General features: G+C 37.9%; 1 protein-coding gene across 6 annotated transcripts in view; it reads left to right on the top strand.

The window, feature by feature from the left end:
- TBL1XR1 (TBL1X/Y related 1) overlaps positions 1-26,047 on the top strand; it is a 111,980-nt gene extending 85,933 nt beyond the window's left edge. For 4 of the 6 annotated variants that reach the window (XM_054074480.1, XM_054074481.1, XM_054074483.1 and 1 more), the window contains 14 exons: positions 5,330-5,432; positions 7,013-7,158; positions 8,614-8,833; positions 10,820-10,970; positions 11,173-11,314; positions 11,611-11,674; positions 11,776-11,873; positions 13,651-13,711; positions 14,932-15,053; positions 15,553-15,627; positions 17,914-18,041; positions 18,217-18,382; positions 19,252-19,353; positions 20,706-26,047. In XM_054074480.1, the coding sequence (XP_053930455.1) occupies positions 5,375-5,432; positions 7,013-7,158; positions 8,614-8,833; positions 10,820-10,970; positions 11,173-11,314; positions 11,611-11,674; positions 11,776-11,873; positions 13,651-13,711; positions 14,932-15,053; positions 15,553-15,627; positions 17,914-18,041; positions 18,217-18,382; positions 19,252-19,353; positions 20,706-20,732 (1,560 nt within the window). In that variant the 5' untranslated portion in view covers positions 5,330-5,374 and the 3' untranslated portion in view covers positions 20,733-26,047. The remainder of the gene's footprint in view (positions 1-5,329; positions 5,433-7,012; positions 7,159-8,613; positions 8,834-10,819; positions 10,971-11,172; positions 11,315-11,610; positions 11,675-11,775; positions 11,874-13,650; positions 13,712-14,931; positions 15,054-15,552; positions 15,628-17,913; positions 18,042-18,216; positions 18,383-19,251; positions 19,354-20,705) is intronic. The other 2 variants (XM_054074485.1, XM_054074486.1) reach the window with 2 other exon arrangements.
- Positions 26,048-27,839: the final 1,792 nt, after the last annotated feature.

A 27,839-nucleotide genomic window follows, 5' to 3' on the forward strand; every position in this document is an offset into this window, starting at 1 on the left:
CACATAAAACTGCAGAAATGTTACTTTCTTAGGCTGCTGTTTGGTGATGCAGTAGATCTACCAGAGTTAGATTTATTGTATGTTATAGAACTGGGATGAGGAGATATAAAGTGCTAATCTGATGTATAAACTTTCTCTGCCAGTTCAGGTTTGTTTAAGACAAAAAAAGAAAAGCACAACCAAAAAAGCCTATTAGGCGTGGAGCCATATCGGGCGGCATCTGTTCTGCAGCATTTGGCATGAACCTGGAAGAGTACAAAGCTAGCATAAACATGTAGAGTAGAATAATAATTTGTCAGAAATGCAATAAGATCTCTACTGTTGGGCATCCATTAGCCTGCAGATCAGTGTTTGTGATAGTGGAACTTGATCTCGTTATAACAGATTTTACTTGTAAATTTTACCCAGAGGATGAAAGTGTGTGAATCGCCCTCAAGGGGTGGAGAAGCCCCTGTGAGACCCTATGTGCTGGTGCGTCTGAGTTACGGTAGGCACGTTACTAAAATGCAAGCACATTTTTGCTATGTGGAAGCTAATTCAGAGTTGTTGGTGTGTTTGCTCTGGGACAAGAAACCTCATTTCCTTTGAAAGAGGCAGTTACCAAATGTTGGGGGGAGGTTGTGTGATTTCTGGCATCGATTCAGAGTTGGAATAAGTGGGTCAGTTTGTCTAAAGCACAAACCTGCATCTTGTCTGTGCGTGACCCGTGGCACATCTAGTTCTCAAGTAGATCGTAAGGTCAGCATCTGCACAGACAGTTGACTTTTGTTTTATGGCTGATGTGTTTCACGCTTGATAAATTTTGGGAGTTCAGGGACTTTCTATAGCAGCATTAAAAATTACCCAGGATATCTTGAGACTGATTCTAATTGAACAGTAATGTTATAAACCACAGGCTCATCCTCCAGGAAGGGGATCCTACAATGCCTGTGGCTCAGTGGTTTTGGATGATCAAGGAAGAACAGGGTGATGGGTTACCTACACTATAATACGGTTTTGTTGGCTTTATGGCATTGCTGAGCACTGTAGGAATATGTGTGAGGTGAGAGCCTGAGAAAAGGAGTGTTGAAGTGGACATTGTTTTGAGCAGAGAATATTGATTCTGTTGTGGTCCAAGGGAGTGGAAGCCCATGAGCAATTTGGGCATGGTTTGGAAGCCTTTGTGCACACTCTTTATTTTTTATTTATTTATTTTTTTACCTTTTTTTCTTTCTTTTTTTTTTTTTTTTTTAATTTAATCTTTTAGCTTTACTAGTAAGGAATCTACTTCAAACGTACTGTGACTTCTGAAGCTCAAACAAAAGTAGGGACAAGTGGGAGAGGTTTCCTTTAAAAGCACACTAGGAGCTAAAACAATAGTGTGGGTGCACCGCAGCTTGCCATATTTCCTGTAAATCCACAGAATATTTTGAGGAAGACTTGGAATTTTTGTAAAGGCCAGGAAAAAAGGCCTCAAGGATCTTGTTACATTTTCAGAACTGATTTGGGATATAGAGGTGAAGATATCTTTCAGTGGGCCCTTTGCATATTGGATCAGAACTCTAAGACTGGTAGGAATTATGGATCATTTCTACTAATTCGTTTGATTTTTTTAAACTTTTCTGTTATTTTATTGCTTTACCTAAAATAAAGAGTACTATTAATATCCTACTAAGTGTCCTAAATAAGTAGCTGATTGCACATGGAAGAAATTGGAGGAAATAAACTGGCATTAAGTAGATCTGCTAGCGTGTGGGGTATGTACGTACATGCATGGGTGCATGCATGAGGATTTTCTTCTTCTCAGTCTTTTCTCCTCTAGTCGTGTTTCTGTTTCCATTTACATGACACTACTTCTAAGAAAACTTCCCCATCACCTCCCAGACAAGCCCTTGTTGAGGCATTAAGGGAAAATGGCATTCACGTGACTTCTAGGTTAGCAAGTTTTTCTTTCCCATTCCTATTTTTCTTTGGCAGACATCCATGGCAAGTTGTAACTTCAGCATGAGGGAAGAGAGTGTCGGTGTGTGTTGAGCACCGAGCGCAACATAACCGGTGGCTTTGAGGTCGGTGGGTCTCCTTTCCATCCAGTCACTATCTAGGGTCACTTCCACTGGTTACTTCCCAGGAAGTTACGAGCAGAAAGGCAGAAGGTGGCACAGCTCCTGGGGTCCCTCGTCTCTTGCAATGGGGTTCACTAAGCTCTGAGCTGCTGCTTCAGCCGCTGGAGGTGCCGCGCTGTGGAGCCCTTTGCTGAGGGGAGGCTGACTTGGCCCCTGTTTCCGAGGGTGAGCAGCATAAGCTTGCAGCCAGTGGCAAACTGGATATCGACCTAAAATTTGTCAAAGGGAAAGAATGATTGTATCCTCTCCTATCTGTACTTCTGCTGTATTCTCTCTTTAATGTGATAGTTTGCTTTGGGAATGGGAAGAAGGGAGGTTTGGGTTTGCTTCTCACAATTCCTCATGTCCTTTGCTGAGTGGTGGCTGGGTGACGGTTGTCTCTGAGGCGCTGGCTGCGCAACTGGGCCTGGGGTGGGGGTAAATACAGGCACGACTTTGCAGAAAACTTAAATAAGTACAAAAAAAGAAAAAGATAAAATAATATCTTGATAAAAAACTGGAACCTTTTGCACCCTTTTCAGTTTCATGTCCTCGTTAGGCAAGCCGTGTACTTACTGAACGCTTTTCTGTGTTTTCCTGGTTTTTGTGATATAAAAGCTTAGTGTTGCACTGCCACCTCTTGATAGCTGGGCAGGGCAGCTTGTGGCAGTGCTGGTCCTGCCTCACCAGAGCATCCTGTGGGAGTGAACCAGCCTTGAAAGATGAAACTTGTTTGACTCATAGTGCTTTTGACAGACAAGCAGAATGTTAGCTTTTTTTTCTTTTCCTGTGCAGCTACGTAACGTGAATTTCTGTGGCATCTCCACAATTCTGCTTTATGTTAAGAATGTGGATCTTCCCTATGTAGCAAATAACACTTTCTAATTTCTGCATTTTGATGAATATTTTGGATGATGCAGCAAGATTTTAAAAATCTGTAACAAACCCATCAAACAATTAATACCATTTTGTATGTGTAATGTAAAAAGGCTTCTTTACAAATATTTTTAAATTTAATTACCTTTTCTTCTTATGGAGAATAACGTTCCTCTTTCTACAGAAAGTCTTGATAACAAGCAGTCATAGATAAAGATGATTTGTGCCAGGTATGACAAGACATAGCTGAATAAAATTAGTGCTTGATCCTGCACATGGTAGAAATGATAGAATTTCAATGCATGAAATCGCTAAAAATGACATTACTTTCACACGCTTCTCAATAAATGAGCCCTCAAAGTATATTGTACTTTAGCAGGTATACCTTGTACATCAGGCATTGCTGGGGCTGTGGATGGAGTAGGGTAGGTTAGTGTCAGTGTACCTTTAGAGCGTGTATTGCACTAGCTAGAAATTATTGTACCGGAGCAATTTGCCTTCCTTTAGAAATTAGAAGGATTTAAGTAGCTCTGTATTTTTATTTATTTCCCTAAGAGTATCTTCCCCTCTTTGACTGCTCAGTATGCTCGAGGTGCTCTGTAAGCGTGAGATCTGGATTTCTGTGGACATGTCCAGCATGTACTTGTCCCTTGTCTCCCACGTAGGATAACCCCAGCTATGCCACTTCGGTCCTGCCAGCCTACGCTGGATCTGGGCCCTCCCTGTGCAGCTTCTGGATTGTGTCATTTTTCCTGTGCCGTCTCCAAACCGAGTGGTCAGTGTGTGTGCTACCCTCCTTCCTAACCCCAGCTATTAGCTGCACAAGTAGCTGCGCAGTTGTGTAGGTTTCAAGCATCCATGTGCACATTAACTCAACAGCATTTGTATATGGGTTTGGGCAAACGCATTTCTTTTGAAACCTAATTTCATCCTGCAGCCTTTCTTCTTCTTATGGAGGTTCATTGGGTCTTTCCTAGAGCCCCATAGTGTTGTAGAAGGAAAGTCACATTTTGGAGAGCTCTTCCTGTCACATTTGGTTGCAGTTGACTGGTAAAGTTCAAAAATTAGATAAAGAGCGTGATCATTTTGCCCTATTTCATTGGAAAGTCTTACTAGGCGAAGATGCTTAGAAGGAACACATAAAGCCCTTTGACTGTTTGGCGGCCTTATAATGCTGATTATATTTTAATTGTTGTTTACTGCTGACTTCATCACTTTCCCACTTAGAGCAACAGTGGTGAATGGCCTGACCTTGCGGCCATGTAGCTGGGCATTAACAGGAATAACTTTCTGTTTTGAGCAGTACTAGAAAACCTGTTCTTTAGTCCTTTTTTTTTATGTCAAGTCCAGGTCAAACTTTGTCAAATAACAGTAGGAAAGTCACTTACCATGTCGAATTCCAGTTCCATAGAAGAAAAGGAAGGTGGTGGGTGGCTGGATAGAAACCTTGAAGATCTATTGATGAAAAATGCTGTGTGGATACTAGGAGCATGAGATGGACCTTATGTCATGCTCTGTTCTAGAGGCTGATGTTTTTGCTTGTTACTAGATGTGATGAAAAGAGCAGGGTTTTCAAACATTCAAAAGTCATGAGAATCCTCTCAAAAATGAGGCTTAAAGTTAGAAAAAAAATACTGTATTTTGTCTCTTCCTCTTTGTGTCTTAAAGACTCTTCTTGCTTCATGTTTTCAAAATTTGTCATCAAAAGTTGATATAGTCTGATACTTTGTTACGTTAATAAAATCAAGGGGAAAACATATATCCATCAATATGTTTAAAGTTTGTCTCTAATTTCAAGAGTTCCTTTCACAAAGCATAAATGTACGGCTGAGATGTTTTCGAATTTTTAGTGGGAATAGCTGGGCTTTCATTGAACATGTACAGTGTTGTAGCCCATATTGCACCTTTTCACTAGAGCAAGAGTACCTGAAAATTGAACTAGATTAGAAAGTGTAAAAGCGAGAATTTCCCTAGATACCAAGTTCTTGGTCTTTGTTAGCCCGGCTGACAGAAATCCACATTTTGAGAAATGTGTTCCATATCGATAATGTTGATTCAATGAAACTCACTCAAGTATTTTTTAAAAACCTGTGAAATTAGGCCTTTCTGGTACTGGTAGTAAGCAGCATAGTTCCCCAGTCCATACTATTATGCATCATTTGAGAATCCAGCCTTTCAATATTTAATTTACTGACCTTTATGCTGCGGTGAGACAAATGACTTTTTAATGACTACAGTAGACTTATTTGCATTATAAAATAAAACCATTGTCTGTGCTGCCAGGGAGCTACTTACTCTATAAATACAGCATTTGTAGAGAAATTTGTATTGGGTACTAAAAATATTTCATTGACCTACTTTTTTATTTTCAGGGTTGTGTCCTTTGTTGTGACCTCATGGTTTAACTGGGAATAAAGATGAGTATAAGCAGTGATGAGGTTAACTTCCTGGTATATAGATACTTGCAGGAGTCAGGTGAGTTTTTACAATTCTGGTTGTTAAACAATGCATAATTTATTTGGTATTCATCTGGAACTGGCCTTAGCAAATGCAGACTCATTTAATTATTTTGCCAGTAGGCATGTGCTTCTGTCTGAACTGTTTCTTGGTGTTTCTACTCAACAAGAGAATGAATTCCTGCCAAGTTACCTTCTGTAACTTAATCAGATTCGGTCATTTGGAATTTCTAGATGGCAGTCAACCAACTAAGGACTTGCTTGATTGTTCGAAATGGATTTTCCTGGAGATCACTTTATCTACAAGTGACAATGACTCTTTGAACCATTTTCTTTGGGACTACTTGAAGATGAAAAATGGATGACCACAAAAATACTGTTTTTTCCTGTTGTCCTGGGATGATGGTGCTCACATGAGCTGGTCTTCCACGGCTAAATTCCTTGCCTGAATATGACTGTAGGAGGGCAGATGTTGCTGTATTTCAAAGGAAGAAGTGGCTGCCACGACCAGATGACTCGTATTGTTTGAATCTAAATGCAGATGAACAGATTTTTTTTTTTACAGGAATGACTCTTAAGTTCTCAAAAGCCTCCCTCCCTGCAGGACATTTTCTTGGAGGATTTGTCCTTCGTTGCCAGGCTAGCCTAAGCTGCTGCCTTCTTAGGAGGAAGAACAAGACTTCAGGCTTCTTGAAAATCCATTTGCCTGACACATCTGTCTGCTGCTTATGTCTGCTGCTCATAGATGTCTCAAGTTAAGACAAAGAAACCCCAGAAGCAATGGTGACTGGCACAGTTTTTCAGTCTCCGCTTGTCAGGAGAAAACAGAAACTCATTGTTCTGCCTGAATTTACTGGAAACTATTATGTGTTCTTATTCCAGTTGCAGATTGCTTTTGTCACAGAAGCCAAACGTACAAAATTGCTTTATCTTCATCCGAAAGTTTGCAGGCAGCTTTGTAGTTACCTGGCTGCAAAAAAGTAAAAAAAAAAAAAAACCCAAAAAATCTTTAAGAAAAAATTCTGTGACAGTGAAGTTAATTTGCTGAAACAACTATTTTTCTTTAGGTTAGATTTTAGATTTGCAATCAAATAAATAAGAAGCAGCTACCAGTGCTGCACCATAAAGTGCTTGCCACTTCTTAATCTTAACACAGTTGTGACAGCACTGCACAACTGGTTTGTGTACAGATCCATTTCCCTTTCATGGGTAACAAATTGGTGAGTAAAAAGAATAAGTGAGTCTTGATGTCTTGGAGACATAATACTATAGTCAATACTACACATATAATTTCAGAATATATAAATATATGTAAATACTACTGCATATTTTACATTTTTGTATTACTTATACATGAATGTTTTGCCAATGATGCCATAATTAATAATTGCTGTGTTTATATATAAATTTAGGTTTTGTCTTTTTGTACATTTAAACTAGAAACAAGTAAGAGGGAAACAACAGAGATGTTTTGATGAGTTTATAGTTCATAAACATACTGTAACTTTGTGTAACTTTTGTAAAAGAAGATCCTACACTGTATGGCAAGTAACTTTTTCTGTCTATAAAACAATTCTGATGTTTTTGCATTGTCTTCAGGGTTTTCCCATTCAGCATTTACCTTTGGTATAGAGAGCCATATCAGCCAATCTAATATAAACGGTGCTCTGGTGCCACCAGCTGCTTTGATTTCCATCATCCAGAAAGGTCTGCAGTATGTAGAGGCAGAAGTCAGTATTAATGAGGTAAGGAGGCTTTGCCTGCAGGAGCATTGTGTCCTTGCTTGCAGTAAGTTTGAATGTTAGTATTTTTTCTTAACTTTCTTGTATCCTATTTATCTACTTTTACTTCAGATTCCTTACTGCTGGTGTTCACCATGACTCCAGTGGTGGAACCAGAATGGAGTGACATTACTGGGTAGGGGTTCTGCCCAGTGCAGCCACACAACACCAGGCATGGTGTTCTGGCTCATTGCTTAAAGGTCCGTTGTGTGTAGAGTTTTTAACCTAATACAATGTTGTAGTAAATTCACACAAGTGCAATAAGATAGTAATTGAGACAAGTAACATTTAATTTTTATTTTTGTGGATTTGCACTAGGGAGGTGGGAGAGCACTGTGCACCTCTCATTTGAGTGTCATTATAATGAAGTAATGAAAGCCCCAAGGCAAGGTTTCCAGATAGAGAGAGGGTTTCAATTTGTGGCAGGAAGGATGGAAATGTATGCTAGTTTGCTTTTTGCCTCTGCCGGGCTAATTCATCTTGAACAGGTTCTATTGAATTTGATGTTTAAATGGTTATTCCAGCAGTACAGAAAACTGTGTATCTTCTTGCCTGATGCTGCAGATACTCGTCCTCCATTTCCATTCTCATTTATGCCTGGAAGGTTAGCAGCTTTTGTATGCGTCAGTTATATTATGGAAGGAAATGATATTTTTCACTAGTTCTGCTCTCTTTCCAGTCTCTCTTATGTCTTCCGTTTACGTGTAGTTTTCATAGTCCCAGTGAAGTAAATCTTTCCCCTTAGGAAGCCTCAGAAAAATAAAGCAAGTGATTGGAATAGAAGGAGGAGGCCCTATATTTATCACAAGGAATCCTTCTAGCTCCTAAAAATAGATCCTTACAAGGCCCTAGCATGTGTTTAAGGCTATATTTAACTGGGTCTTGTCCATTTCAGGATAAAGTTCTTCCTTGTTGTTTGAAAGCATGCCAGCAGTGTTTAAAAAAAGGAAGAAAACTAGTCAGCTCTCCAGATAATGTGTTTATGGAAAGTATTAGTCTAATAAGATGGAATAACTTCACAAGCCAGTGACCCGACTTGCAATGTTTGCAGCTCTTCAAACAAACCATTAGATTTTGTTGCAGCCACTCATGCTTGAAATCATATTCATAGATAGCTTATAGTATTTTTTGCTTTAGCAGACAATTTAGCAAACTCAAAGCATAAAAGTTTTGATTCCAGAAGCTCTGTCAGAAAGCTTACAGTGGCTTTTTTTGCGTATTTGTTGTGGCGACTTAACTTTAAACTAAAATTCCAATCCTAATCAGAACAAAGATAAACTATCAATTCCAGCACCTTTTGTAAACTGTTTTATTATATCAAATCAAAACTTTTGCTTTAGTTTTCCTTGGATTTTTTTTTGCCCATAATATTAATTTGTATTTGTTGTCTTTTTGTTTTCTCCCTCTGCTGTAATTTAGGATGGTACCTTGTTTGACGGTAGGCCGATAGAGTCTCTCTCACTGATAGATGCAGTAATGCCTGATGTGGTACAGACAAGACAACAGGCCTACAGAGATAAACTTGCACAACAGCAGGCAGCAGCTGCTGCAGCTGCAGCCGCGACTAACCAACAGGGATCAGCAAAAAATGGAGAAAATACTGCAAATGGAGAAGAGAACGGAGCACATACTATAGCAAGTAAGTTGAGACAGAAATGACCTTAATGGCCTCATTTCTTTATTTATGGTGGTACAAACTAGTAGGCAGTGAGCTAAATGTGTGCAGCTAAAAATAACCATTCGGCTTTAAGAGAATACCTTTGTCAAAGATGACGCTTAAACATATGGTCTTTCACATTTGACTGTCTTCGTGTCTGAGATCTGGAATTGCAGGAGGAGGTGCAAACTTCTGAATTCATTAATTCACAATATTCCACTGACCGGTTTCACTTCCAGTACTGTTCCTTTCCCATCATCAGAAGGTTTTTCATAGGACCCTCTAGTAGATCTTATATGAAAAGAAAAAAACATCGGAGACAACTCTTTAAATATTGCATATCCTCAGCCTTTGCCCCTGTACAAGGAATAAGGAGAAGAGTCTGCTAACCCACACCTGGTTAAAACATCATAGTTTGTGAAGCTCCATGAGGTCCTTTTGACAGGTTCCGCTAACCCAATGAATCAGAAAGCTGTAACCGGTTCTCTGTAGGACAGTCTGTCTTGTTGTGCTGAGGTCGTCATGGTTGCCAACAAATCCTGTGTCATTTATGTCCTTTATCAGTATCAATTTTCATCATTTGCTATTCAGAATCATTCAGTGCAACTGCTTGCAGGTTTATTGTATTCATTGGTTCCATTTTAGTTGTGATAGTGAAACGAGTGAGTCTTAGTTGTCATCACTGGTTAAAGGAACATACCTTACAGTCACGCTTAGTATAGAAAGTTCAGGTCAGGCATGAAAATGTGATTTGGAAACTCTGTTTCTGGAAGTCTACATTTCACATTTGAGAGGGGGAGCTGTAAATACACCTGAAGAAAAGATGTTTTTGAGAGAATATTCATCTCAAGCCATATACAAGTTTTGCATTTTATAGCTGGGTTTTACTATTTTTTTTTTTTCATTATTGTGTATGATAAATAGACTGGAAATATAATCCTTGGCTTAAACAAATAAAAGGCTATTTACTTGTTAACTGTGAACAAATGTAAACGTCAGATCTCGGTCACTGTTAAATGTGGTGTATCAGCAACCCCTACTGGCTGGTACACAGCATTGTACTGGCATTGATTCTCTTTAATTGTAACAATGATTTATATGGTGCTCTTTCTTAACAACATGCATGTTCTAATAGCCTGTTCTATTTTCTCATACGTACAAACAGTGACTGAAACTCTTGATGTTAAATTAAGCAATAGATGTGAAATGGTTTGTTTAACCACAGTGAATAGAGCAGGTGAACTGTTCAGTGTTTTTTATATTCTGCATTTACACTTAGAGTGAATTTATTTTTAATAATAGACAGTGATTGATGGTAGCTGCCAAGAAAACAGTTTTGTCAGTCGAGTTGGCCCCAGTGTGCTTTACAGAACAATATGGATTCAACATCACTTCCATGCAGAAAGCTATGTATTGCCACAGTAATTGCCGATGCTTTTTAAAAAGCTGTTATCAGTTTACCGTATCACTGAATTTTACTAAATTAATTAAAGCATTTTATAAGTGAAGTATCTGAGATGTAGATTTAAAATCTGTTTGACTGCAGTTGGTGAAAAGAGAGATTTTTGAAAATGAATGTGTCATAAATGTATTTTTAAAGCACAAGATAGACTAGTAACACATTCTACTATGGAGCATAGAGCCAGAAAAACTGAATACTTCTAACACATTTATTTTTTTAACGTAGCAAAAATTTAACTTTTGGCCTCAATTTTGAAGTTTCAAAATTAAATCCATTTGGACAGTGAGTCTTAGAAGGACCAAGAGCTTTCTCACATTTTTGACACTCCCTATCTGTTTAAAGTACTTCATAAATCGCAACTGAAAAAGTAAAGGGACATATACGGCTTTGTCAAATTTAGATCCCTGTAAATTGTGAATTAACCGTTATGCTCATCCCAGCAGAATATGACCCATACAGTAGTTAAAGTATTGTCCCAAAATATTAAAATCCACCTCTTTCTACTGTTGTTTCCCATAATGCAGATAATCACACAGATATGATGGAAGTAGATGGAGATGTTGAAATCCCTCCCAACAAGGCAGTGGTGTTGCGTGGCCATGAATCTGAAGTATTCATCTGTGCCTGGAACCCCGTTAGTGACCTTTTGGCCTCAGGGTACGTGCATTAACCATGTGTGTGTACGCAGTGGCAGTGCTCGCTGGCATGCTTCTCTATGTTGGTGCTAACAAGTTAAAATAATACCTACCGTAATGCCCTCTAAATCAAAATGCCCCAACATTTGCTGTCTTGAAATGGATACCTTTGTAAATGGAGTGAATTGAAAGAAGGAGTTATATTCTTATTAACTGTTCTTTAGATCTGGAGATTCAACAGCACGGATATGGAACCTCAGTGAAAACAGCACAAGCGGCTCTACGCAGCTGGTACTTCGACACTGTATACGAGAAGGAGGGCAGGACGTACCCAGCAACAAAGATGTGACATCGCTGGATTGGAATGTAAGTAGAAATGGCAGTGCTCAAAATACTCTGAGAAAATTGTACCTGAAAGTTTACATAGTCACATTTTAAGTGATTGTGCATCTTCTGCTGCGGCTCCTGAAATATTTCTGGGTTTGAGTCGCATTGTAATTTCTTGTATTGTGCTTTGGGTACTTCTTTTTTGTAAGTTGTAGTTGACAGAATAAATATGATAAATCTTACGTGGATGTATTCTAAGTGAAACTTGCTTTGTGCTCTTTAGCTTTGAGTTATACAGTAAAAATAAATGTATAAATTAACTTTTTTGCTGACAGAGTGAAGGTACACTTCTAGCAACTGGGTCTTACGATGGCTTTGCAAGAATATGGACTAAAGATGGTAAGTGCAAGACTTTTTATTTCCAGTGTATTTTCCTGTATTGTGGCTCACAACATAGTCTTTTATTTTTTTAATGTATTCATATCAATATAAATTTTCAGGTAATCTTGCCAGCACCTTAGGGCAACATAAAGGTCCTATATTTGCGTTAAAATGGAACAAGAAAGGAAACTTCATTTTAAGTGCAGGAGTGGACAAGGTGAGATAATCTTTGGTAAAATTAAAATTCTTTCCTTCACCTTTATAATCTAATTGTAAACACAATAGCAAAAAATTAGAAAGTAAGTAAATTAAACTAAAGGTATGGAACGTAAATATGTACTTAAAAAGAATTTGTTATGACAGCTGTGTTTCTGTGTGTTTTGTAGTAGCTTTATGAGATATTTTAGTTCTTTAGATTTTGGTGTCTCTGGATCTCTTGCCAGCTGGGTTAGTGCAAGTTGGAAAGTGCCTCAAACGCAGGATCGCTAAACTGTTGTAAAACCAAATAATTTAAAATATACTGAAGCACTTTATGTGAAGCCGCAGGAAAAAAAAAATCATACTGGAGGAATAGGTTTAGGCTGATTTGGATATCAGTCAAGCCTGAGAATGGTTAGAAAGGTTAGTCCTGGAACATTAGAAAAGACGATATATCTGACTGGCGAGGTGCCACTAGTATAATGCCATGAAGCTCATTACACTTAGAAACATAGAAGCTTAACTGTGTTTCATTTCACATCTCTAAACAAACTTAAAGACTCACAAGGTCTTTAAGTTTAAAGCTGTTGTTACCAAGAAATATTTTATGAATATAAGGGAGGGTACATAGTGCTGAAGAATAGACTGAAGACAAGTTCAAAGAGTTTAGGTTTTCCTCTCTGATGGACTTAAGGTGCAGAAGTAAACACAGGCTTTCTGTCAGTGAGAGCGTCAAACTGCAAGTTCAGTAAGATCACAGGTCTGCAACACTTAGAACTGGCAGTGTCACTATGAAGTAGTACATCTCCTTTATTTATTATTTTTTTCATGCACACATTTAACCTGGTTTGCTTTAGTGCCCAGCTTTATAAGTGCTTGTGCTGGCACAAAGGAAGGAAAAGGAAATGTCTCAAAGCATGGAAAGGGTGGGTTTCTTCTTTTGGCATCTGTGATAGCTTATGCCAGTTTGTAAATCTTTATGGGAGTACAGTTGTAATTTGCAGAAAAGGGTTATGGAGGAGATAGAAGCCTCATTTCAGTCAATAGAACTCCTTGGACAGAGCACTTGAGATTGTACTTTAAAAAATATTCTGCTTTAGCAGAAAGATTGGCCCAACCATATACTTCTTTTCCATAAATAATATTTGGTCAGTTCATCCTTCCACTGAATTCAGTATCAAAATTTTCATTGGTTGTTGAGGTAGGTCAGGAATATTGGCATATAGTACAGTGATTACAAAAAACTACATGTGTCGTCTAAGACTTTTTTGCCTTTTTCTTTTTTTCATCAGAAGGGTATCAGAAGTACTGGCAGAAAACAACTCAAAACAAAATTATACCCTTAAATCAAATCTTTCAGATTCATAAGTACAAGATGGATTGTTTTAAAAAAGGTCTCCTTAGGGACAAATGAGTATTTGAAATTACGATTTGAATATACAAGTATTTGAAATTAAAATAGGTGTGTGGAGTGGATTGCAAGAATATAAATAGGACTAAAGAGATAAATCTAGTTTGTGTTTATTAAGAGAAAGCTCACAACCCCCTTCTTCCCCTGAGATCCCACAATGCTGTGATCAAACACCTTTCTAATATCACAACATGTTAAGGTTTTCTACCTTTGTCTGTACATCTGCTATTTCCTTTAGTACTGAGTAAATCACTAGAAATGTGTAATTGGGAGCAGCTTTGGACAATGGGCAGTAGGCTAGTAGTCTGATACATACAAATGGTGGTAGTTCTGGGGAAATTAGCCATTTGTACAAGTTCGTTTATTGTTTATCTGTTTAATACAGACCACAATTATTTGGGATGCCCACACTGGTGAAGCCAAGCAGCAGTTTCCTTTTCATTCTGGTAAGTCTTGATGTTGATCATTGAGGATTGCCATCTGAAATTGCAAAAAAGTGTTATTTATTAAAATAAATTAAAAAATCTGAAGAAATCTGAATTTATGGGGCTTGTTTATACCATTTTGAAGTCTTACAGACGGTCTTTTTATGCCAGCTCCCATATTTGTAGTCTTGAGAATGTAAACACAGTAGAATTTTTTTGATTTTATAACTTCAACTCAACTTTATTACAGTTCTGTGAAAGTCATAAGAGATAATCCAAATGTTACAGACTTTCTGTAGTACAGTGGCAGACAAATCAAGTGGGTGGGCCATGAAAGGTTTGTCTTTGTCAGCTAAGGACTGCATTTGTCATCTTCCTGCTACAGTAATCCCAGCTCTGCATCCCATTGTTCTGCACTGCCTGCTGTGCTGTCCCCAATTTGTTTGGCCACCAGCCAGCTGAAAGGCGGTTCTCTGGCCAGCTGGGATGAGAGTGCAGCCTCTCAGGAGGTCAGACAAATTGTGTTGTGGGCTGCATGCTGTGCAAGCCTGCTAGAATCAGCTGGAAGATAGAATAGAGAGGATGATGAACATGTCATTGAAGGGCCTTTATGAAATGTGCCTTGTTTCCTCTTTTTATTCCACTCACACTATATTTTGATGGTTTTGATTGTTGTCATGCCACTGAAATTTTTATTTACTCCAAGCAATTCTGTGTGCTATCTGCCATAAATATCTTGGCTTAACCAAATGGAATATGTCGCCCATGACTAAGCTTCAAGTTACCACACCCTACAATGCTGGAATTAAAGAAAGGAAATAAATCATTACCTTTCACTGACTGCCATCTGGCAACATAAGCATGGACTGTTAGTGGAGAGGGGCTCACGTGTTATGATGTGTTAAATTGTGGAAACCTGTTCCTCCTGCTGACACTTGAGATTTGTTTTTAGATTACTTGACTATGGCTTGTCCTACTGCACCGTGTTCTACATAACCATTTCATTTCAGATATGCTCCATGTTTGAATGACTTCTTTTAAATTTTGTTTCATTTATTTGTACAAGGCTAGTTTTGGCTGCATTTCTCGCTGTTCATACTGTTGGATTTTATTTAGAACTGCAGTAAAATTAATAGGTGCTTCCAGCTGGCATTTGTTCTAAGGTGGTGCATGCTAAACTTGCAAATCAAACTCCTGCAGAACGTATAACAAAGTTATAAATTTCTTTCTTTTTCTTTTAGCACCAGCATTAGATGTTGATTGGCAGAGTAACAACACATTTGCTTCTTGCAGTACAGACATGTGTATTCATGTCTGTAAGCTAGGACAAGATAGGCCCATCAAAACCTTCCAGGGTCACACAGTAAGTACTGGAAAATCAGGGCTTGCTGTATGATATTTTTGTAGATGAGAGGTTGGGGGCCCAGTGTGCTTGTCAGTACACAGCACTTGTGGAATGGTTTGTCTTTGGCGACAGGCAGTAGGTATATGTAGACAGGTTGTTGTAGCGAAGGTCGTATGGTAACTGTAGTGTCTAACATTGTTAGAATAATTCTTACTCCCACGTGCAGCTATTTTCCAGAGCCAGGATGGCATAGCAAAAGTGACTTTTAGAAGAAGAAACAGCGTAACTAAGACTTTGCTATGCACAGCCTTTGTTGTGTAAGAGCGTGCATGGGAAAATGTGATGAACAGGTAGCAAAAAGCTGTTGTTAATGAAGACGAAGCTAGGAATGAAGATCAAATGTTACAATACTGACAGCTTTACAAATACTCATAACTGCTGTCCAACGTTATCTCTTGTAAGCTATCATTTGTAATAGAAGTGAAGACTCCAACTTACTCTCACTGTTCAATTTTAGAATGAAGTAAATGCAATCAAATGGGATCCAACTGGTAACCTTCTGGCGTCCTGCTCTGATGATATGACTCTAAAGGTAAGAGGAGTTCTGGTGCTTGTTCTTACCTTTATAGGACTCTGGATTACGCACCATTAGCTTGGGTGGTCCAGCAGTATCGCAGTGCTTGCCATGTCACCCAATATTTGTTCTTTTTTAGTATAAAAAGATTAGGCAATCCTGGCAAATCCTTGTTAATCAGAGCCAAGCTTTGGTCCAGAGAACTAGTTACAGGCTGCCACCCTGAGACTTGGAACATGATTTATTAGGTGCTTTTAGCTGTTTACAGAATCAGGTCATTAATCATTGAGCTGTCACGCTTGATAGTTACTTTTAGTTAAAAGGAGGAGTTGGAATGCATGTCATGTAACACAGAAGAATGGGTGACTAGCTCCTTTCCTGGTTTTCTTCTGTTTTCGTTTTCCCATTCTTTCTAGTTTTCCAATTTATGAGGAGTCATTCTACAGTTTCAAATTACACCTACAGTTTTCCTTCAAATAATTCATAGCAACGTACTTTATTGTAGAACGGAGGCAAACTTGTGAATGCAGGGGATACTGTGACTTATACACATGACTTCAAGGCACACTAGAGATCTAAACAAAAGTACCACCAGCTTAGATCCACTAGGAGAAATGAGATTATTAGTGCCTAATAGGCCTGTGCTGTTTCAATATCACAGATGTTTCCATTACTGCCATACTCTTCTATATTTAGTGAGTGTTCTAGCACTATGTTTGGTAGACTCTTAGCATATGGGTTTTTTTATGCTGACAGCACTGTCCTGCTAGTAGCCCTCAACACACTTATATCCATCTCACTCACTGTTGTGTAATCACAGATAGGGAATGGCTGAATGAGTAGCCAGGTAGCCCCTCCTGTGCTGGCAGTCAGGCACTTGCAATGGAAATCACCTTATCTAAATATAAACATTTAAGCATTACACCTCTAGTCTAAAGCTAGATGTCTAGGCATCTTTTAGTCAATAGTGTCTAGCACCACTGAAGAGCAATTCGTATTTTCCTAAGTGTCTAAGTCAAGTGTGAGGAGTAAACTGCTGAGAGCATCAGTCATTCTCCATTAGCAGTGGATGAAGTCGAAATAGCCAGCTTAAGCTAGATACTCAGTACTTAAACAGCTGAAACTCAAGTGAGATGAATTCCAGCCTAAAGCTCAAGCTGTTGCTGCTGTGTTTCAGTGAGTAGAGAGGTGACAACCGGGAACATGTCACCGTTTGTGCATTCAGGCAATTAACTTCTTGGTTGCTGTTTTGAATTCAGCCCAACCTGAGAGGAATTTTACAATTTTGTTCAGGGTTAACTGGAAGACTAATTGCTTGTAGATAAGTCTACACGTCACAAATCACTTTGTTCACTTACATTCGTTACTACCACCATTGAAAAGTCAGGTTTTGAATCCTGTGGAAGATGCCTAGTGATCGATTGATTGATTTTTCTCTCTTGTGATGCCAATTTCATATTCTCTAGGGCATCTAATATGGACTCTTTTCATCTATACTATTTTTGGCACAAGAAGCTGGATTTTGATCTTATCAATTTAAACTGGAAATACAATTTTAATTCTCTCTGCACACGGAAAATCAATTTCCCTTCAGTGAAGCACCAGTTCTGAAAAGCGTCATTCATTTAAACATTTAAAGCCCAATTGCTTCTTAAATACAGTTGTGCTTAAACATGCTTCTGTTAGCTTTTTTTTTTAACAAGAGATGAGCTAATAGCACTATTAAACCAGGTGTCATTAAAAAAAAGCTTTAGGAGGATTAGCTACTATATCAAGTTTCACATCTAGGAAAAGGTATAAAGGCCTAACAGTGCAAATCCTTATAAGCCAGAAAAATGCAACAATATTTGTTGCAGTGTGTATCTATAGCTTCATATGAAAGCAGAAAGTATCTCTACTATTCCTTTATTTCACTTAGTCTTTGTAGCAGGAAGTTCATTTAAAAATAGGACTGTGATATTTTGTCAACTCAGACAAGAACATATACATATTGCTCTTCTCATTTTAGCATCTGTTATCATCCCTGCACTTTTCAAGGGGCTTGTAGTTAGCACATGCAGATTGGTTTCTATAGACAGTACCTTTATTACTCTTTAACTCTATCAGGTACTTAGAGCTCTAAGGATGGAGAGTACTGGAATAATACTTGTCATAATTATTCTAGAAACTCAACAATCATAAGCAATGTTTTGAATCCTGTAAGGTAGCGGTCAGGCTGCAGACAGGGAAGAAGAAAGATGTAAAATATATTTTGGTTCAATATTGTGCTAAATGTCTTTGTGTTTTCTTCCATTTTCATCATAGATCTGGAGTATGAAACAAGACAGTTGTGTCCATGATTTACAAGCACACAACAAAGAAATTTATACTATCAAATGGAGTCCTACAGGACCAGGAACAAATAATCCAAATGCCAATCTCATGTTAGCAAGGTACTATTTTAATCTTACTTTCAAATGCCTGTTAAGCATTGCTTTTACTTCACTCTTCATATATATAGGATCACAGAATGTTCTGAAGCATGTAGGTTACTTTATTGTGTTTATATTAGCAACAAAAATATGCCAAATTGACATGTAATAAATCTGTGTTTTTTTCCCTTGACAGTGCATCCTTTGATTCCACTGTTAGGTTATGGGATGTAGACAGAGGAATTTGTATTCATACTCTGACAAAACACCAAGAACCTGTGTACAGTGTAGCTTTCAGTCCTGACGGCAGGTACCTGGCCAGCGGCTCCTTTGATAAATGTGTACACATCTGGAATACACAGGTATAGCTCTTCTTTCAATTTAGAAATACGTGTTTTGGTCTTTTTCCATCAGCACCCCTCCAACCTTTGTCACTCCATCATGTTTGGGCCATGAAGAGCTTCGCCCTTGCTAACACATTAATTCACTTCCTTTTTGTTATCACTTTTAATTTCTCTCTGTGTGTGCTTGCCTATGCTGAAGTAATAATTGTCTTTGTTGTCTTTACTTAGCAAAATAAAAAATAAATTCAAACACACCACACCATCCCCAAAAAAGACCAAAAAAACACCACCAACTGTACATATTCAACAAAGTGTCTTCATAATGTGTTGCATTCAGAATTCTCTTAACTGAACTTCAAACTCCCGATAAAACAGGTTCGCTGTGAAAAATGATGACTGGATGTAGACATTCAAATTTGATAGCTGCTTAATTGAATTTCCCTGAAAAACAAGAGAATGTAAAGTGAGAGAAGATGATGATGACGGTGTTTCTACAGGACATTTTAGAAAAGGACATGATTACTTGTTTAGCATTTCTGGGGAAAAAAAAAAAAATGATTGTGAATGAAAGCCCGAAGACCTTATTGTTAGGCGAGATATGATTGCTGGCTACTGGGAATTGGATATTAATTTTTGAAAGGCTCATTTCAGTAATTGGAAGTAGTCGTGGCTGCCCCCAGTTTTCCTTGTCAAACACAAGAGTTGAAGGTGTGATAATTGTGTTGGTCATGTCCTTTAACACGGTGCTGAGATTGTCCACGGGTCTCATCTGGACCATTTCCTGTGAGAATTTCAGGTTTTAAAAGAAGTGGGGAAGTTTTACTTGTACAACTTTTACTGTTTGCTTGAATTTTGTTAAATTAATTACATGCTTTGTCCCTTTTTAGACAGGTGCCCTAGTTCACAGTTATCGGGGAACGGGAGGGATTTTTGAGGTTTGCTGGAATGCAGCAGGAGACAAAGTTGGAGCAAGTGCTTCAGATGGTTCAGTAAGTGCAGCTTAAATTTTCCGACGTTCTAACAAAAAGCATCTTTTGGAAATCTTTTCACTAACAATGGAGACAAAATTTCCTTCTGTAGTTGAAGTTTAATATAGCCAGCTCACATGTAGATTTTCATGTAAAGAAGTGCTGTAATGTTGAAAGGAGAATATGTCTTTATTCCGGCTTAATGCATTACTATTCTAAACCCTCCAAAAATCTCAGAAGGTGAAGATGCCTCTAATTTAAGTTTTCTGTCCCTACTGGGGCTTACCATAGAAATGCGTGCATTGAGACTGGTCTTTTCATTATAGTCTGGAAACAAGTTCAGTTTTGCGTCTTTGCCCTTTTCAAGTGAAAGCGGTCATTGTAGATGATGACATTGTAATGTACGATAGGAGTGAAATATCTTCTGCATTGCATTTAACAGAAAGAACAGCAAAACAAAGTAGAAATTTCTGGATACTCAAAAAGTTCCTGAAAATGAAAGGAGCTACTTGTTAATACCACTCTGTTTCCATTGTTTAGAAGACACAGAATAAAGTCATATGTTTAATCAGGAATGCACCCTCTATCATCTCATAGTGGTGTATTGTAGCATCACCTCCAAGGTCTTCTGACGTTGTCCTGCAAAGTACTGTGGTAAAATATTAACAGAACAGAAAATAGAAAGGTCTGAATTTTAAGTAGACTAAATTCTAGAGAATTAATTTTGATTAGTCCTTCCTATCATTTTAATCTTAGAAGTGTAGACAATCTCATAAAAGGAACAAAATCTCAAGGCATATCCTGAGTAGGAATTAATCATCATTCCACCGTAGGTGATCCTCTTACATGTATGCTGTGTAACCTTTCCAGTCTTCCATTTAATTTAACCCAAGAGACTGATTGTACTTGCAACAGATTGATTTTCATTTAGTTTTTCCTCTTTTAAAAATGTTGATTATTTTGTTTTATATTGTTCGCTAGCAAAAGCCCTCCTCGTGCCCTCAGTTTTAAATATACTTATAGCTTGTAATAACTAAGGAAGCAGAGTCACATTTGAACTATTTGATGACTAAAAGCATGGCTTTAATATGATTATGTTTTACTAATAGATTTCTATATTTGACAGAACTAGAACATTATGTTCTGATAGTAATTCTTTAGGCAGCAGTACCCTTAGCAAGTCTGGTGCTCATAACCGAAGTGCTCTCCTGGTGGTTCCCTCCCCCAAATCTATTGTTAAGAGATACAAGATAAAGCTTGCACAGTGTGTTTCATAGGTTTTGCTCAGATATTTCACCCAGAATTGTATAAATTGTGTATATGTATTGTATGAAGGTGTGTATGCATTCTGAATATGTTTCTTTTTATTACAGGTTTGTGTATTAGACCTACGGAAATAGCGCTACTAGTTGGAAGCCATGGACCGACTATGAATGTGTACATAGCCAAAATGACTGTCCCTGACCCATGTACTGCTATAGTCCCAATTGAACCATGGCCAGTCCACTACAGCCAAACGTAAAAGAAATATATACATATACTGTATATAAAAAAGAGAAAAAAAAAAAATTACACCCTGAAGAGGATGACAGAGTTTTGTCACAGCTTGTGAATCCTGTTCACCAAGTGCTGGAATCTGCTGTGCCCCAAAATAACATTTAAAGGTTTTGGATATGACAAACAGAAGAGAGAGCGAGAGAGAGAGAAATATACCATATACAAGAGCAGACCATATACATACCAAATTCAGAAGATACTAATGGCAGCCTTCATTACCCCTTGTCCCCTTTAAATCCATTACGATAATGGATTGTGGGGTATTTTTGTTTTCCTTCTCAGTAGTTGAGCAGTTTGTGTGTACAGAGAAAATGGACTAACAGAAATCTGCAGCAGTAGTTTTTTTCTTTGCTTTTAAACATTGGGTTTTCTGTTTTGTTTTGGTTGAGTTTATGGATGCATGAAGTAAGGGAGTGAATTAGTTTCTTGTTTATAATTTTTCACCTTGGAAAAAAATGTTTCTTTGAAACATATTTTAATGCATTCTTTGAAGAGGTAGGTTGAACCTGATAATGTTTGGTACATTCTGTGGCTCCCAGAGCACAATTTTGTGAACAGGGGGAGGGTGGAAAAGGGGTTATGGAGAGAGAAGAAAAAAAAATGTCTTCGAGGCGTGATATTTCACGTCCTGCTCACCTACAAAGTATGACATTAATGGGTATAATGCTATGTTTTATTTTCTGGTGACATGGCTGAAATGCAGTAGTTTGGGACATAATTCTGCCAAACTTAAGAGTAGAAGGGCACAAAAATACAGAAAAGAAAAATACAGGGATGCAAAAAAAAAACAAAAGGACAAAAGAGGAAAAAAACGCATCTTCTGTTGCTTTAAGACCATAGCTAAATTATGGTTAAATTGTGCACTATTGTGAAAAGGAGCAAAGTACAGCTAGGGGATCATTTTTAAGAGGTTAAGATCTTTCTGGACAAGGGTTCATGCCACAGCTTCTCTGAGAGTTGCCCATCGTTATTTGTAGGAGCTTAGATGTATAATTGTAACCAAACTCCAGTATTAAAAGTATCTCATGTAATTTTTCTTTATTAAAATAAAATCTTTGGCATATATTTGATAACACTGCCATTAAGAGGCAAAATGTTTACTACCTTAGATTTAAAAAAAAAAAAAACAAAAAACAAAAAACTTAAACAGAGGACTTGCTTCAAGTTTATTTTAATAGCAGTGATTCAGCTTATTTAAAAGATGAATACTTGCACTAATTCCCCTGCTGCTCCAGTCCTGCAGTTTATTGTATCTTGTGACTACATTTTTTCCAAATATAGGGTAGATGTAAGCTGCTATTTTTTTAATAATCACTACTATATAGTGTCTTTTACTCTGTTTACAATATCAAGTATTTTTCTTACAATGACAGATGTATATGGCAAACCTTTTTCTGCTCATGTGATTAAAAGTATACCAATAGTGATTTTATTTGTAAATGATAGCATGAGGTTGTGTTTACGCGTATGTGTAGTCCAAAAGGTTGCATCATGTCTTGCATAAGATTCCAAGAGTGTAAATTTATAAAAAGAGAGGTTGTCAAATTTATGTCACAGGCATTTTACTTAAGGAATGGTTTATATTGCAGAGCTTTGCGAAGTTATCAATTTTATAACACTATTTTAATGACAAATAATTTTGTGGCTTATGATTGCTAGTATCTAACTTTTTTTTTATTTTCTTTTTTTTACCCCCTCTAAGTTAGGTATAAATTGATTTAATTAAGATAATGCAGCTTTGACATTTTAACCATTGTTCTTTGGGCATTGATTTCTGCTATTTCCATGGAATAAACACGACTTGAAGCAAGTCTGAGTTTGGCTAAGGTAGGGTAGCAATTTGCCAGTGGTAAAGAGAAGGTTGTAATACTATCATACACAGCATTTAAAGCCAACAAAAAGTCATATCCATACAGACAGTCATCCACGGTGGTTCAGTGCCAGCTATTTTTTAGGGTTTTGGAACATATTACAAATGTTTAGAGCAATTACCCTGTGAGTTACAATATGTAGGAAACCTAATATATTGAGTGTCTGGCACTTGAAATATTGCTTTTATTGCTGGAGGTCCATGGCTGTGGCTGACCTCTGTCATTTAATGAAAAAAAAAATAAAAATAAAAAAAAATTCTGTGCAATAATTTTAAACTGTGCTCCCAGGAATAGACACAAATGTTTTGAGTATGTTTAAGCTGCATTTTTCATTTAGCAATGCATTTGTCAATTGCACTGAATTTAAATCTGAAAGTCAGAAGTGATTCTTGATAGTACTTTTTGTATTTTAATATGGACAGTTTATTCATTTTCATAAAAGTTATTGGATGATTCTTTCAGCCAATCTAAACAATTGTGGTGGAATTCTGTGGCATAGCTGCAAAATCACACAGCCGTGTTTTAGGATATTGTCATTTTCCTCTTTCTCAATCATCAGCTGTTTTGGTTGTAATTCTGGTTGCTTCAGCATAGTATCACATATTCAGGAATAGGTAAAACAGAGCTTCAGTGTCACAGGTCCAGGGTTTTCAGGTTCTTAGCGCAGTCCAGCAGGAGCGTCAGATCTGCTGACTTGAGTGCTCTGGATGTGCAGGCTTGAGGCCCCCAACCTGGTGTTCATCAGCAGCGCCCCTCTGTAGTGGAATGATGCCAGTTTCCACTAGCAAAGGATCTGGCCCATGGATATTTTATTGTTGTCCTTTACTAGCATGCCACAGTGCTGCTCCTGCTCACACCTCTTCTCGCCTCTTTTTTTATACACTGTTCAATGCATGCATGAAAGGTGTGCTAGGTTCTGTGATTATGTGAAGCAAAAACAAACAAACAAAGAACCATAACATTAATTATTATCTTTTATAGCACAAAGATCTCGTAATCAATAGTGAGGTAGATTATCCAAATTGTTCCTTTAAATTGAGTATGCCAAACGTCAGTAGGACCCTAACTTTGTATACGCGTATGCACATGCTTAATCTTACCTACTGAGTAGTTCTGTTGCGCCTGTTCTTCAAGTGTGGAGGCAAATGTGTGCATAAGCCTTTGCATACATTACGGTTCCTATTTTTTTCAGTTCAACACATTAATGGGCAAATATCCAAATAAAGGATAAAAGGAAAGGGGAAAACTTGGCTCAGAGTTAACGATGGAATAAGAAATGAATTGCTCTTGAGTTCACTGTCTTTCTATGCATCCATCTCAAAATCCTGTTTCTCATTTCTGCATAATTAGGTCCAGGTTTCCATAGAGTCCCTCTTTTCCTATTTTTACTTTACTTTTTTCTGCATTTTAAATTGATCTAAAGATTCCCAACCAGTGGACTTTTTAGTGTAGTTAAGAGAATATCTAGGTCCTCATAAAAGCTTTTTTAGAGTCTTTGTAATGTTGATAAACTCAGTTTATTCTGGGACTACAATCGTGCAGGGTTATTTAGCGCGTCTACTAGATGATTGGAAATCTTATATGAAACACTAAAAGTGCCTCTTTTTTTCTGAGTTGGGTGAAGGGAGGTAATAGTTACCAGAGTCAGAATGACATGGCATTTTGAAGCATGTTTCTTGATTTCATGACACTTTAATGCATTTTGAGAGAAAGGCCAAAGATTTCTACCAATTTTAATTAATTTTCATTTTAAAAGCACTCCTTTTTCCTTACACTGCTTACCTCATGCTAGGGTATTTAACGAGACGTTGTACCTTTGAAATGTTCTTTGTGTTTAGGAAGAAGTAGGTGGCATAGGGCGGTTATGCCAGTTTGCCTACGGAGCAAATTGCAGCCGATGCATTTAGTTCTGCTGAACGAAGGACTTTCATTAAAGTTGCAAACTGGGGGTTTCAGCTTGTAAATAAAAGGTTGTATGTTTTTTGTCTGTTTAGCAAAGAGGAGCCTTGGGACCCGCTTTTTCCAATCTTTACTTAACCAGAAATCCCATTGTGTTTCACTTCATGAGAAAACCTTGGCAGCGTAAGCGTTGGAGGCGTCGGATCTGTGTAATACCGTACAGCGTGCCGCGTAGGTAAAGTGAGCCACGACTCGCCCAAGCCAGGACCCCCTTTGGCCTGGGTGGGGGTTTTGCCAGAGTAGGGCCTGCCGGATTTAGCCCAGTGTTCCTTTTTGATTGACAAGAGTGATAGCTTCTCCCTTCACAAAATCCTGTAGAGCTGTTCCCCAGCGGGATCAGTTTCACACTCTCCAGAAGTCTGAAGAAAGCAGAAGCAACATTGTGGCATGTTAGAAGCAAATATGGCTTCAGGAGACAGCAGTAAATCCCCATCAAGATCCCTGACATTTTCCATAGGGAGAGAGCTGAAGAGCAATCTTCACTTCTCCCTCTAGAGAAAGCTCTGAAATAGCACGTTCTGTGAAAGCGTGGCTGTCTTCACCGTCAGTCTGATGGAAGGCAGATGAACCAGGAAAATCTGCCGTTTCTCGCAGATTGCAGATTTAGTGTTAGTAGTGCTTCAGATCAGTAGTTTTGAGTACATAATTCGCTTTCTCTGCCTTTAAGTTTGAAGCTTGACGATAACTTGAGGCGTGTTTTTGGGGTTTTTTTTCTTTTTTTTTTAAATAATCATTCATTTTTACTTCATAATGTTTTTTGACATTTGTGGGTAAATACAAGAAAACAGTCTGCATGTTGTTGCTAGTCCAGTGTACTTTGCAATGTTGTCCTCAACAGACTGCAGTGTGCAGAACAGTAATGCTAGAATACAGAAGTAATTTTCTCTCTCTCCTGACATTGACATTGTAGTTGTAATGGTTTCATTTGGAGTTACAAATCCTTTGGGTCTAATTCTGTGAGCCTACCTATAGCACTGGATTAAAATGTCTGCATCATTTCTTCAGTTATCCAGTTAAATTACAACTGTTGTAAAAGTGTAAACCAGCCCATGACAGTTTTTTGTACTTGTTTAAAGGACTTTTATTGTTCAGTTTTCATGATTATTGTCTAAAGAAGACTGATACAGATGTTCTATACTGTCCTGGACCATGTTAATTACACTTTATGATGTATTTTGGTTCTACATCACAATGATTTGTCCCCAAGGCCCTTATATCCCTTCTAGGCACATTTTCTGTTGCAGTTTCCCTTTGCATTGTATTGCTTTGACAACTGTAATTTGAATCAGATCTGAAAGAGGTCCAGAATAAAATATATTTTGATATTACCTCGGCTGAATGTTATATACCAGTAATTTTAAATGTTTGGTATAGAAGATTTCCAGATAATTAAATTGGGGAATTCATAGGCTGAAACACTATTTTCAATATTTTGGCACATTTTCATACAAGACACAGTGCTGGATGGTACGTTGTACAGCTACGTATTCTTTAAGAACACATAGTAGGTTGTCTGGAAATAGTGAAGCTGTCCTCTGCCGCTGTTTGCTGCTACGCATTTGATTTAGACGAACTGATGTCTTGTGCGCATTTTACATGCTTCATCTTCTCCTTACCCAGAGTTTTGTGGAAGAGAAGCTGAGTGTAGTGATGCTCACAGCTACACTGCAGCTGTTCAGAAGACTTTGGAGGCATGGGAGCCTGCTCGTCTATGGTAATGGAATCTCACATCGGAGAGATCTGTTCTTATGGAGTGATGCAATTTGATTATGCAAAGGAACGTTTGTGTTACTGTGTTCCAGATATTTGAAACCAATTAGATTTACACATGAAATAACATGTATCTATCTATACATATGATGTTTTAATTCCTTTAGGATTGTGGGTTATGTCATAATCCAGGAGAGGGAACCCAGATGGTTTATTTAATATGTGGCTATAACTTTATGGTGAAATTACTGCTTCTTCATGTAGACTCTTTATTTACTGTAACATGTTCAAAAGTAATAGCTTTCTTATTTCAGTAATGTTAAAAATTCAGTTTAATTAATTATGTCAAAACTTGCTGTTCAGAAGTGTATGCAACGGGTTGAAAACAGAGAAGGGACTGTATTTTACAAGTGTAAAACCAGTCTAGGATTCCCCTCACCTGGACTCGTAAGTGCACTACAGGAATTTCTCTGTCATCGTTTCAATTTTGAGAGAGCAATACTGAAGTAATTTTATGGCTTTGGGACACAGACCGTTTGTGCTAACTAATGTCATGAGTCAGAAAGTTTGTGTGTCTTGAAACTTCATTAGCACAAGTGCTCGTCTTTAGTGCTTGGCCACCCTGCGATGCAGGAGCCACAGAGTGGCAGTGCAATGCTTTAGACATCATGATAGTGTTGCCTACTTTGTTCTGTGAGGAGGAGACTGTATTCCAGGTAGGTGCATTATGCCATTACTGCCCAAATCTTCCCGTTGAAGTTTATCATGCTACAACAGTCTGTTCTTTTTTAATTTTACAGGAATTCGTGGTCTCAGGTATTCATAAAGTTCGTATACTCTACCTCATAGGGAAAAGATTTAGTGGAATTCTAAGCAACGTCTTTGGTTCCCTGATGTCAGCACAGGGCAGCTGTAACGGAAAAACATTTTGGGAAGAATTTACAATGATTCTGTAGAGAGCGATGATGTCCCGGTTATTACAATTTGTCCTTAAGGAAAGCTGATTCAGCAGATCTGCAGTGCAGAGGCTTTCTTATTTATCTGACTAACTGAAAATTGGCACCATAAAGGGTTGTTTGAGGAATTGAAAAGACAGAGGTTTTATTAATAGATGTAATGTGAAACTGTTCGGCTCCTAGATTCATTCTTCAGATTTCAAGTCGAGATTTTGGTCTCAAGAAGTCTCAGTAGAAGTCAAGCACTCTCAACAGACTGTTTTCTTGTTTCCACAGAGATTTTTCTGACTTGTTCTAGTTGCTGAGAGCCCTGATTTTTTAGCTTGACAGCACCATGTTTTGACTTTTCTGTATTACATATCGATCATTTTGAGACTGGACTGATGACAGCTTGGATTGAGTATTCTCCCTTTCCTGTTAGATAATGAAAGCTCCCTGCTCACAATGATGCTGA

The sequence above is a fragment of the Cuculus canorus genome, chromosome 9 (genome assembly GCF_017976375.1).
Source record: "Cuculus canorus isolate bCucCan1 chromosome 9, bCucCan1.pri, whole genome shotgun sequence".
In the NCBI taxonomy this organism is placed as follows: Eukaryota; Metazoa; Chordata; class Aves; order Cuculiformes; family Cuculidae; genus Cuculus; species Cuculus canorus.